Source organism: Micropterus dolomieu, linkage group LG17 (genome assembly GCF_021292245.1).
Source record: "Micropterus dolomieu isolate WLL.071019.BEF.003 ecotype Adirondacks linkage group LG17, ASM2129224v1, whole genome shotgun sequence".
Lineage (NCBI taxonomy): Eukaryota > Metazoa > Chordata > Actinopteri > Centrarchiformes > Centrarchidae > Micropterus > Micropterus dolomieu.
Genome location: NC_060166.1, coordinates 37,833,192 through 37,846,427, shown reverse-complemented (window position 1 = coordinate 37,846,427; position 13,236 = coordinate 37,833,192). Strand labels below are relative to the sequence as shown.

Below are 13,236 nucleotides of genomic sequence, written 5' to 3'. Positions count from 1 at the left end.
CTCAGTGACTTGACTTGGGCTCTAGCTCATAGACTTGACTTGGACTCTAGCTCATAGACTTGACTTGGACTCTAGCTCATAGACTTGAGACTTGACTTGGACTCTAGCTCAGACTTGACTTGGGCTCTAGCTCATAGACTTGACTTGGGCTCTAGCTCAGTGACTTGAGACTTGACTTGGACTCTAGCTCATAGACTTGACTTGGGCTCTAGCTCATAGACTTGACTTGGACTCTAGCTCATAGACTTGACTTGGACTCTAGCGCATAGACTTGACTTGGGCTCTAGCTCATAGATTTGAGACTTGACTTGGGCTCTAGCTCATAGACTTGAGACTTGACTTGGACTCTAGCTCATAGACTTGACTTGGGCTCTAGCTCAGACTTGACTTGGGCTCTAGCTCATAGACTTGACTTGGGCTCTAGCTCATAGACTTGACTTGGGCTCTAGCTCATAGACTTGAGACTTGACTTGGGCTCTAGCTCAGTGACTTGATTAAGGCTCTAGCTCAGACTCTTGAGACTTGACTTGGACTCTAGCTCAGAGACTTGAGACTTGACTTGTGAGAATCTCTGGCTAGTCTCGTCCAAATATCATCACGTCCAGCGCCTGGTTGCAAAACATGGTGACGGGCAAAATGCCAAACTTGAGGCTTCAAAACAGTAGTCCAGAAATCAAGGGGTGACGTCACAGCGGTACAGTCTATGCTCTCATCCTGCTTCATGCTCACTGAAGATCACGGTTTGAGGAAACCAACAGAACCACAGCAGAGCAGAGGACAGAGATGCAACACCTACACTCTCCTCACTTTGACTGCAACTCCACATTAGTGTCCCTGCAAGAGAAGGCAGATGGTCCACATTAGTCCTCCTGAATCTGAGGTTCAAACATCAGAATCAACTTTCAGCAGCTTTCCCACATTGGCTGAGCCATGTTATTGCCTAATAGCTGTAAATAATAAATGTGAACTTCCACCCCGGTCTGCAAAAACACAGGTACCGGCTTCCGACCTCAACAAATCTCAAGGAAACATCCTGTCTCTGAGTTTTTATCCTTCCTGGATCTACAGAGATTCACTAAGTGTCCAAACAAGGTTAATGTTCACACCTGTATACTGTGTGTGAAGAGTCTAACACTTTCTACGTAGAGACAGTCAGTCTGTCTGCCATGAATAAACTATTCTACCAGCTCTGCCTCCTCTATGGAGGATGTGTCAGCCAGGTTCAGGAGTTCCTCAAAGTGTTCCTGCATTAATGTTCCCCTGGAGAACCACGTACACACAATAACATGTTCCTTAACAAGCTGTTACATTTGAGATATATATATATATATATTTATTAATTAATATTTGTACTCATAATATTTCCAGGTCAGGCGGGGTCGTGTGTGCGGGTCTTTTCCACAATGCCATTCTCCTCCTGTAACACGGAAACCTGCTCTTACGCCAGTCGTAACGATAAATCCTATTGGCTGTCGACGACGGCAGCCGTCCCCAGCACGCCCGTGGACGGACCCTCCATCAGAGAACACATCAGCCGCTGTGTGGTGTGTGAAGCCCCCTCCTCACCTGTCACACTGCACAGCCAGACCTCCAGTCAGCCAGGCTGCCCCCCCAACTGGAAGAGCCTGTGGACCGGATACTCCTTCCTCATGGTGGGTACTGCAGTGGTTGAGGTAATACTGCTAATAGTGCTACTGATACTAGTACTGTTAATACTGTCACTGCCACCCAGTTCTCCCTCTTCGACTCGTCACATATGGACGCGTGATCGAGGGGGGCGCTGTAGCGTCAGTTTGTGACGGTAAAGGCAGGTATATGATGGTTAACAGAAAAGTCTGAGTAAAGATTTGGGTGGATTGAGGGCCAGAACCCCGACATTGAACCAGGAGTCAAAAAAGTCAACATTAAGTATTTTTATTTAGTTAAGTAAATGGACGTAAGTGACTTTAGTTACGTGTTAACTGACGTACGTAGTTATTTTATCCCAAACAAGGATCTTTTCCTAACCTTAACCAAGCAGTTGTCGTGAAACCAAACGTTTCACGACTTTGATAATGTGGTAAAATGGCAATGTTTCAAAACGCTAGTGTTTTTATTTTGAAAATCTAACCGGACATTGCATATTTGTTGTTGCTAAGCATTGCTAACTTGACAGTAAAGGCCTTAACGTCTAAAAATGACACTAAAAGGGTAAAAAAGTGACGCCATCGGGGTTTGACCAAGCGTCAATATGTGACGGGTCTGGAGTGAGAACGTGTCGTCACTGTCGTACTACTACTACTACTACTGATGGGCCTGATGATACTGCTGCTAATCCTGTTGCTGCTACACTACACTACAGAAGACTAGAATGAATGTGTTTAAATTTGATAAACAGATTTCCTCCACTGTTAGATGGTGCTTCTTCCAGTTGAGACCTATAGCCAAGGTAGAGGCCTGTCTCCCTCCTGAAGATGTAGAGAGGGTGATTCACGCCTTCATAACTTCCCGTCTCAACTGTTGTAACTCTTTATGTGTGGACTTAAACCAGTCATCCATTCAACGCCTGCAGCGAGTCCAAATTGCTGCTGCCGCTCCTGATGGGAAAGAAAAAGAGAGACCACAAACTCTCTTCATGGATTGGCGCAGCCTTACCCAGCAGAGCTTCTTCACATTCACACAGTGTTGAGATCGACCACTCTGCTCCACCTGGAAGTACCTAAAAGCATTATAATCTATATAATATATATATTTTTTTTTTTTTTTGTATTTTTTTAACCTTGTAAAGCACCTTGGTCAACCTTGGTTGTTTTAAGCGTGTTATATAAGTAAAGTTGACATTGACATAGAATACAAATACAGTCCGAGTACGACTACTTGTAGTGCTTAAGATGAGAATACTGCTACTATTGAAACTCCAACTACTGCTAGTGCTGCCCAGCAAACTGTTGATGCTAACATACAAGAGATATGCAAGTGACATTAAACAGTCCCTCCAGGACTCGGCGGGCCTGACCCTGCGTATTTAAACCAGCTGACCTTGATTCTGTCCTGCAGCTGAGCGGGACGCAGCAGCCTCAGCGTCTCGTCTGACGTCCTCCGTGTGTTTCTGACGTTCTCTCTCAAAGCGTTTGTCAGGAGACGATCTCCTTTATGTTCGACCACGACGCTGCACGCTCTGCAGAACAGTTTCCCCGCTTTGGTGACGAAGATCTGGATCCTGAGTCTTCACGGTCCCCTTTGCTGTTGTTTTTGTAGGTAAATTTGAGACGTTGGCGTCGCACACGTCTGCTGCGTCTTCTGAACAAGGAAGTGAGTTTGCTGACGTTTGGCGAGAAACGTAGATGAGAGGTCACATTTGCGGAAAGGTTGTAGAGATGGGCCAAAATTGCAAGTCGTGCTGAATTCACAGGGATTTGTTGAATTTGGGTTGATAGTTGCGATCGCGACATTGCAAAATCCTGGAGGGACTGATTGGTACTAATACTATACATATGCAGACACTACTTCCAACTTCAGTTTCAGATACCACTACTGCTAATACAGCTACAAATTAGGCTGCTGCTATTAATACAAAAATCTGATACTAAAAACCAAAAAAATAAAAAGTTAATGCTACTAATAAAAACCAGATAATAATAAATTACTGGTACTAATACCATAGTAATACTACCATTACTCTAACTGTTACTGCTGCTAACTCTCTTGCTCTCAGCTGAAACTTCGCTCTGGATAAACGCCGAGTTTAGTGCCGCCAAAACATTTATTTCAACGGACACGGTGGTGCCTTGAACACGCCGTTGTGTACTCAAGCGCACTGATTTTTAACTCCGCTTTGTTTACAATCTTCTGTCACGCCCACCAAACGGGAAAAAAAACATACCTCGAAGCCCGTCGCGCAACGTTGCAAACGTCATTTAATCAGAAAAGGATGCAAAACGTTTTGAGATTTTTTTTGAGAACTCGCCCCTGATTATGATGATGTCATTTCCTGTGTGGGTTGCAGCATACAGGTGCAGGTGATGAGGGCGGTGGCCAGTCTCTGACGTCCTCAGGCAGCTGTCTTGAAGACTTCAGGGCCCAGCCCTTCGTGGAGTGCCAGGGGCCTCGAGGAACCTGCCACTACTTCGCCAACATCTACAGTTTCTGGCTGGCCAGAGTGGAGGCGACCGGCTCCAACGGCGCCTCCACCACGCTGACCGAGGGCTGGCAGCAGAAGGAGAACATCGGGAGGTGCAACGTCTGCATGAGGGAGTGAGGAGGAGGAGCACCGCCTCCTCCAGCTCCTCCTGCACGAGGGAGTGAGGACATGCGTCACCTCCTCCTCCTGCAGAGTCTGAGAGGACAGACAGGACGAGACTCGTTTGTTCGTCTCTGTGAGGGGAGACCGTCACGTTAAAGCTGCCAATCAATCAGTAAATCAATCAGTCAGATTGTTCAGATCAACAGGACTGACTCCTGCAGCACCAACACTCCCACTGGGTTATTCTGTCGACCGTGTTTTAGCAGAGGGATCTTTGAACTGAGAAAGTCTGATGTTAGTTTTTAATTTTAGGCTGACCACCTCCTTTTCAAATCAGCACATAAAACAAGATTTTAATATCAACATGTATGCTCATGGGGAGGTGTGGCCCTCCTGTCATTTAAATCCTCCCCAGAGTGACGTTCTTGTATTTAAAGTCGATCTCTGAGTTTTGATTTTTATTAACTCTGTGTGAAATTTGTCAGTAAAATCTCTTAATCTGGCTTAAACTAGCTGAGCTCCAGTAGGACAACTGATAAAAATGCAAGAACCGGTAAAAGCTCATCACATCTCTGGCTTCTCCTGCCTTTATTTTCCATTATCCATTAAAAGTATGCAGAATTATCTAATAGCATCTTCTGTTAGCAGTGTACCCATGCACGTACACACAGCGCTCACTGGATCTCTGCGATACTTAAAAACGTCTGTGTTTTGTGATTTTTGGACATTTATTCTGGACGGATATCTGTGATAATGTTCCCGGGAAGTGCACATCACACTTAAATTCAACTCAGCAGATTATCAACACAGCACAGAGCTTCATTAGCTGTTAACATTAACTGCTCGAGCTACTGATCTAGTTTATGGGTGCTAAACTTTTAGCTCGAAAATTCACATCTTTTAAAGCGACTTTATAAGCAATCGCACCACCTTTTTAAAATTCACTAGAATCCCCTTTAACCCACACAGACAGGTGCGTCGCATTCATTGTATGAATATCATTAGGTCTGAAGATCCAAGTGCGGTGAATAACGTGAGTACAGGTGATGGACAGCATGCAGGATTTGTTTTGGTCCTTTCACAACTATTAACAGCCATGAAAAATCAGAACATGAATAAAACATGAGTGGGTTCATAGCATGTAATATAAATCTGGAAATAAACACCATAAACAAAAGCAGCTTTAAACGTCAAGGCTGCAACAGACAGTACTCTGTTGTATATTTCAACACTGGTAAGAGAGTTTCAGGAAAGTTTGATGGTTATCGTGATAATATAGTTTACTGTGATATTTTTGGGCGCATAATCACAGCATAAAATGTGATCAGCACACATTATCAGTCCAGTTAGTGGTGCCTTTTCAGCCCAGTTCAGAGTTTCAGAGTACAAAACATTTGGTGAGACATTAAAACTGTGAAACACAAGTGAACACACATTTTTAAAACATCAGTTTGGATTTTAAAGTTTCACTGTGTAAGTTGTAGTGCCATCTAGTGGTGAAGGTTGCGAGTAAGAGAAGCTACGTCTAAAAACGTGGTCCTACTACCACTGCTTCTTCTTCGTACGTATTCTACGTAGTGACAGAACGCGCTCTGTAGAGCAATTTGTCCATTTAGGCTACTGTAGAAACATGGTGGCACAACATGGGTCCTTCCACGTAAGAGGCCCCGCGGTGTCTGTAGATAGAAATGTCTCATTCTGAGGTAATAAAAACATAATGGTTCATAATGTAATGTCTTTATACACCACTGAAAACATAGTTATGGATCTGATATTGCATTTCTGTTAATAAATCCTCAGAATTGTTCCACACTGAACCTTTAACCAACCGTCATCAGACTTTAAACATCGAGGTGCCGGGTCAGAAAACACAGACCATCATCTTGTTTTAAATTTTCAGTATGTGCACCTGCTTGTTTGTGTGATCAACAGACGAGAGTTCTACATTACATTTACTCATTTAGCTGACGCTTTTATACAAAACGACTTACAATTGCTATACATGTCAGAGGTCACACGCCTCTGGAGCAACGAGGGGTTAAGTGTCTTGCTCAGGGACACAATGGTGTTTGTGCTGCAGTGGGAATTGAACCCAGGTCTCTCCACTGCGCGATCGCCACCCCAGGTCTTAAGGGAAATAAAATACTATGTTATATATCAGCAGGTAAACTGAAAAGATAAAGGACCAACGAAGGAACCATGAGGAACCCCATGAGTAATTATAAGTCATGTTCTCAATATTTTTCTTATAATCCATCTTTCAGATTATTCTTATGAAAATTAGACTCTCCTGGTGAAATGTACCACTAGGAGGCGCTCAAATCAGAATAGGTGCGTTCGAGATAACTTGTGCTGACTTGATAGTCTAATGTGAGCTGCAGGCGACTGCAGGGTTGGGGTATAAAAACACAGCCGTCAAGTCGGACACGTTCTACTTCTGAAGAGTGTCTGAGCTTAGAACAAAGACTGATCAGGCAAAAGGCGGTTCCCACTCGGAGCAGAAAAGCAACTGCGGTAGCCGGACTCAGAAACCTGCAACCGCCCCGCGAGGTTTAAATGTCGTGTGACATGGAGACGTTTTGTATCTCTAACCGGCTGTGGCTCAGGAGGTAGAGCGGGTTGGCCGTTAATCGGAAGGTCGGCGGTTCAATCCCTGGCTCCCCCTGGTTGCGTGTCGAAGTGTCCTTGGGCAAGATACTGAACCCCGATTTGCCCAGTGTATGAATGTGTGTGAATGTTAGTTTCCGTTTGAGCACTTAGGCTCAGTGTATGAGTGATTAGGCTCCTGTCTGAGTGATTGGGCAGCCAGAGCTTCACTTTCACAGGTCACCGGGACATAAAATCTACATGAATAGAATGTAGCAGTAAAATCTGATAAAAATCGCTGAAAGACTTTGACGACTTCGCCCCAAAATAAGGTTTAAAAAGCGTTTTTCCCGACCGGTTAAACTTCTACTACACGTGCGTCACCACTTCGCACATGCGCAGTAGAAGTACCTATATGTCAGTGGAACCACACAATTGGCTGAAATATGTTTCCCGCTTTGGCTGTTAAAAGCAGACGATTGGCTTTCTAGCAGGAGGGGCGGGATAGCCGCCATCTTTGCCGTTACGGGCTTTCCCCATAGAGTTGTGTTGAGGATGTGATTGAGTGGCGTGTCTCCTCTAAATTGTCTCTGCCAGTATGCATCACGTTATGTCAGCGCAGCGTGAAGTCAAACGTGCCCATTAAAATCCTACCATCAGAGCAAGTCGTCAGCTGAAGCAGATGAAGTTCTGAGGCCTCATTTTGATAAATGATTTATTCATCAGAAATTTGGGAGTGACTCTTAAAACGAAGCTGATCATTTAGCCGGAGGGATGTTGTAAACTGTTCAGGAGCTCATAGTAATCTTTATTGATCATCCTTTGTTTGTATTTGATCTTAACTGTCAGATTATTTTAACAGCGACCGTGTTTGTGCCGACCTGTTAAACACCTGGGGTGGTGATGGAGAAGTGGATAAGATACATGCCTATGGTGTGAGAGACCCGGGTTCAACTCCACCATTGTGTCCCTGAGCAAGACACTTAACCCCTCGTTGCTCCAGAAGCGTGCGACCTCTGACATGCATAGAATTGTAAGTCGCTTTGGATAAAAGCGTCAGCTAAATGAATAAATGTAAACACGCTGTTCATTCGCGCCGCTCACACGCTCAGTGCATAGCAAGCTGCAAGAGCTGATGTCACGTCCTGTGATGTGGCAGCTGATTGGTTGTTGGCGTCGACATGATGTTCTCCCCTCCCCGGAGTGAACGACGAACACCTGAGTGAACTGTAGCCCCGCCTCCAGACCCGCCCACAGCCCAACCAGAAATATGCCTTCTGATTGGTCAGCTGAGAGGCAGTGACTGGTGTCGTTGGTCAGTCAGTATTCTGTTAACACGTAAAGAATCGCGTGAGAAGCTGTGAATATATTTGACATTAAACCTTGAAACCTGTTTTTTTTTTTTTGTTCCAGTTTTCCTTCAGAGCAGACGTGTTCGGAGCTCCTCCCTCAGCTCGTGTTCTTTATTCATGTTTTTAAAGTTTCAGTGTAAAAACAAAGAGAGAAGTGATTAAACTCAAAGTTTCTTTAACATCTTAGTAGTGACGATCTGTCCTGTTACTCCGAGTCGAACATCGAAACAGGACGAGCTGCAGCGCAGAACCAGGAACGGAACCAGAAGCTGATTGGGGTTTTCTTTTTAATCGGTCATCTTCTTGTTGTTATAAAGTTCACTTGAATATTTATCTGTAGTCGCTGTCACAATACAAACGTTTTAATATTTACAAAGTTAACAGGATGAACTGCTGAAAACGTTTTAGTAGAGGTTTTGTGGTGTTTGTCTGCTTTTCAGTTAAAGGTTCTGGTTCTGCTTCTGGTCTGTGTTATCTCTCTGTGATTTGTAAATATGTTTGAACCCTACCGTTTTATATTTTTACTGTAAATGTCATCAAGAGTATTTATTTAGCCTGAAATTCATGTTGATTTGATGTTTCATTTGTTCTTTTTTATTTTATTTTGGTAAATAAAGACACAGTGTAACCCAGCCCCTCTCCTCCCTCCTACAAAATAAAAGTCACAACGCATTAACACGCGTTTTTAACTGACGGAGGACTCTGATCTTTTTTGGTTTGGTTTTTGTAATCCGAAAACTTATCAGGATGTAAAATGAATTTAAAGCAATAATAAAAAAAAATGATTATCATGTCAGATTTTTTCGGGGAAGGCTTACGATCAATATGCCCCACCCCTTTGAACATACATGTAACTACAGCTCCCATGATGCTTTGGGTGGAGGCCTGTGTCTAATACTGATGATTTAAAAAAAAAACGATGAATGACATGAGTAAATTACTCAAGGAGGGGGAGGTGTCACTGTGTTTTTATTGTATTTAAATCTGTCTGTTATATTTTAATCTCTGTAGGAGGAAACTTCTCACTAACATTTTACTCTCTGTGGACCGACGACTCTTCAATAAATTGCATCAACTTTCACTCAGAGTCTTTATTTTAGTCCAGAAATTTACATAGATTATAAAAAAATCTGTTTGTTCTGAAGAAAATCTTTTAATTTCTATCAAACTTAATCATTTAGTAAAAAACTGGGAAGCGTCAAGTCAACAAGGAGAGGTTTAAACATTGACATATCTGCACTGATTTACACTTGCAATTATTCTACCAAAGCTTTATTCTGTTTTACAAACTGCTTTATTGGTAAAGTCAATAAAGACGAGAAATGTGAAGGCAGAGGAGAGGCTTGACCCGTGACAATGGTCTGAGGCCGGAATTGACCTGGCAATGTTGTGATTACACCGTGCGCATCTTAACTACTGAACCAGAGGCTTTAGACAGGTCCTTCTTGAAAAAATATCAGTAAAGTATCCTAAAAATACTTAACTAATATATCCTAAATAACATTAGAATAATATCTGAAAAAAAATAGTGAAATATCTGAAAAAATGTGTAAAATATTGAGGAAACATTAATATATCTGAAAAAACAGAAAAATCTGAAAAAAACATTAGTAAATATTTGAAGAAACATTAGTAAAGTATCTGAAAAACATTAGTAAATATCTGAAGAAACATTTGTAAATATCTGAAGAACATTAGTAAAATATCTGAAAAAATCCTTAGTGAATATCTGAAAAAACAGTAGTAAAATATCTAAAAATACAATACATTTTTTGAAAAAAACATTACTTTACGTTATGTATCAAGGTGAAAAAAATGTGATGATAACTTTAACTGGAAGACCTGTTACGGATGCTCATGAATACATTTTGCAAGTTGTTTTCCCCATCACTGTTACAGCTGCTAGAAATGTCTCCAATTAGACCTTTAAAACTGCATCAGCAAAAAAAAAAAAAACTACCAATTAAAATAAAGAGAAATGAAAAATCCACATAAATTTTTATAAATGTAATGACTCATAACTTAAAAAGACCTGCATTATCCTCGGATAAGACCCTACAGGACATACTGATTAATTGCACAAATCAGAGAACAGCAGTCAGTCAGTGATCTGATCTGTTTTATTGTCATTAAAAGCTGCAGATTCATTTAATACATCCACATTTACAAGAGACGGAGGACAGAATGGAAAAGTGCTTCTCAGCTGGAAGGAAATTAAAAGCATGGGAGGAGAACAATGCCCTCCGGTGGTTTCAATGTGTAACTACACCTTTAAGTTCTAAAAGTTTCACAAATAAAGTGTTTATAGGAACTGTTAGTATGCTGCTGAGTCGGCCTTTGCACTTGGTACAGTCGATCTGTGCCTAAATTTTCATATGATAGTTAATTTTTGGTCAGGGAGAACTCAAATATCAGAGCCTCCATGAATCCACCAATGGGATATTTCTCAAAACTTTGAACAAAACATTAGATTTTTAAAGAAATTTAGTAAAAGTAAATTTGTCTGGAAAATGATTAACAAGAATTTAAATATTTGCAGTTTATGAGCATGTAAAACCATAATTGGGGAAATGGAGAATAAACCATTAAAATATGAGAAGACATTAAATCTGTAGTTCTGTCACTTAATTGTCAACAGAGTGAGCGCTCTCCTTTCATTTCTAACAAATATTCTGCAGTAAAAGTCGGCAAAAACAAACAATAAATCTCTCTTCATCTCTGCATCCCACATATATCATAAACCTCATCACACCAAAGAGCTTGAAGTATAATCACTGCTTTAAATACACCGTCAGCACGATAGAAACTCAGATCATCGTCTAGTACCTTTGATTAAAAGTTATTTTCTTTTACATCATGTGCAACAATAAAACTACAATCTGTTCTGAAGCGTCCTGGTATTAGAAACACATTCATAAGAGGTCAAGCAAGATCCTGTGAAACTGTGAAGGCTCAGAAATCCCCAAAACAAAACCCAGATTACAGTGTGAGGAGGAGTTTCTGCACGTCCTCATGTGGTTTTCATTCACTGATCCACATCTGCTGGATCTCAGTCCAGGTTCCAGTTCAGTGATCCTGGCTGTACAGACTGTAAAAGTCAGCGGTCCCGATGGTCAGATGGACTCAGTCTGGTTCAGTCCTCCCGTTCTGGTCTATGTCCCTTAATGCATTTCAGTCCGGAGAACTGGTTTCCTTTTGTTTGTCCTCTATTAAAGTGCCTTTCAGCCCAAAGTCCAACGCAGCTGAATGCGACAGAACAGCAACAACACAAACCTAGAAAATCGTGTGATGATTTGATATAAATGTGAAACGTAGTCCTGGTTGAGACAAACCGGCACGTGATGCCTGAAACATATGTTCAAGACCTGGTCACAGCAGTTTAACCCCCTCTGATGACAGGACCTCACCTCCCCATTTTGACTCTGTGTTGTTGTTTGAAACCTGATTTTATGCACTGTAATTATAGTTGTTAATTTTATCGATTTATTGCTGTACTGTTTTATTATGTTATGAGGTGACTGAGTGTTCAGAAAGGCGCCTATAAATAAAATGTATTATTAGGGATCCAAGCAGCAAAGCTAACCCTACTGGTTATGTTCTGATTATTCTTCTTTCTTTCTTTCCGCTAAAAGTGTTGGACAAAAACTCACCAAAATTGGCAGGTGCGTTGCAAATTCCACTCACTACACAGGCAAAAAAAAAAATGGCCCTCAAACCTCATGGTGGAGCTATAACAATCAACTTTGCGTTTTTGCAATTATCTCGAAAACAGCTTTTTCATCATTTTAATCTCTGGATTCATCTGCATCTTTGCTCCGATGGTCTTCTGCTCTAAAAATGTCAAATTATACAACTTTTTATCTCTTTTCTCTAAAACCTATTCGAACTCGTCCCGGACGGTTTCACCAATCGACCTGAAACTTTGGCAGGATCATCTACAGACGTCGCTGATCAAAAGTAATCAAAAGCATTTTGATACGTTTTATTTCATAAATTTTTACTTTTGTGTATTTACGTACAATTTTACATAAATGCCCAAAAATCTAAATTCGCTTAAGCTATTGTCACCAAACTGGACGCGTCAGTTCAGATGATCGTTCCGAGCTTCGCTGAGCAATAAAGTTTATACCTCGGAATTCGCTTGATGGATTCGTCCAAATTCTTCCATCACTTTAATCTCTTAAGTCGTCTGCGTCTGTTCTTCTCCTCTGAAAATGTAAATTCTTGCGTTTTTCTTGACTTGCTTGGATCCCGATCATTGACGCTCGCGGCTATATTTTATTATTAAAAGAAGTGGGTGCAGCCACCGTGACGTGGCTTGTAGACTACCGTTTTCAAGCCTAGAGTTTGGCCTTTTGGCCGTCGCCATCTTGATTTATTGGATCCCTATCTGCACACGCGCAAAAGTGGTCCTGTCTGTCAAAGAAGGTTACCACAAATGTGCTTGTTTATAATTACTCGTGTGTAGTCGTCTTTTCTCATCTCAGGGAGTCAAAACGGATCCGGTGTAGGTACCAGATGTGCTCGGGTGGTCGGATCTGGCTGTACGTTTGTATGATGACGCGGCAGATGGTGATTGGCTGTATGTGTAGTGTTTACGGATAGTTTTTGGTGAATAAATGTTACAACGCTAATGTTAGCTGCTGATCAAGTTAAGCTAATGTATGTGTGTGTGTACGTTGTTGCCATATTGCCAAAGCAAATGTGAAATACAGGCAAAAATATTTACCGACAAATAAAGATCCCGAGCAGATCTGATACCTACATTTATAAATGGGGCACAATGTAGTTTGTCTGAGTAGCTTAACTTGTTTGGCAGCTAACATTAGCGTTGTAACATTAATTAAACGTATTGTGGCTTTCTGCTCTCAGGGCTTTTACAGATGATGGCCAGGCTGTGGTAAGTCCCGTTTAATAAGTGATGTAATGTGATATTAGCTGGGATGCTAATTTTGGCTAGCAACAAACAGGCTTTCAGAAAAATGACCTGCCAACTCGTAATAAGCTTTTTCAGCGGCGCTGGTTAAATGTAGACAGAGCAGCGGATACGAGTCGCCTCTATCCTGATTGACAGGT

At 41.7% G+C, this 13,236-nt stretch overlaps 1 protein-coding gene across 1 annotated transcript; it reads left to right on the top strand.

Moving 5' to 3' along the window:
• Window positions 1-1,373: 1,373 nt before the first annotated feature.
• Window positions 1,374-4,846, top strand: col4a4 (collagen, type IV, alpha 4). Its single transcript, XM_046074296.1, has 2 exons — window positions 1,374-1,652; window positions 3,986-4,846. The coding sequence occupies exons 1-2, from the start codon at window positions 1,404-1,406 to the stop codon at window positions 4,235-4,237; spliced, it is 501 nt and encodes a 166-aa protein (XP_045930252.1). The 5' UTR covers window positions 1,374-1,403; the 3' UTR covers window positions 4,238-4,846.
• Window positions 4,847-13,236: the final 8,390 nt, after the last annotated feature.

Bases quoted from the DNA above. Each gene is read 5' to 3' on its own strand.
- col4a4 (XM_046074296.1), top strand. From the start codon at position 1,404: ATGCCATTCTCCTCCTGTAACACGGAAACCTGCTCTTACGCCAGTCGT. The intron at 1,653-3,985 runs GTGGGTACTGCA...TGTGGGTTGCAG, and splicing joins CCGGATACTCCTTCCTCATG to CATACAGGTGCAGGTGATGA.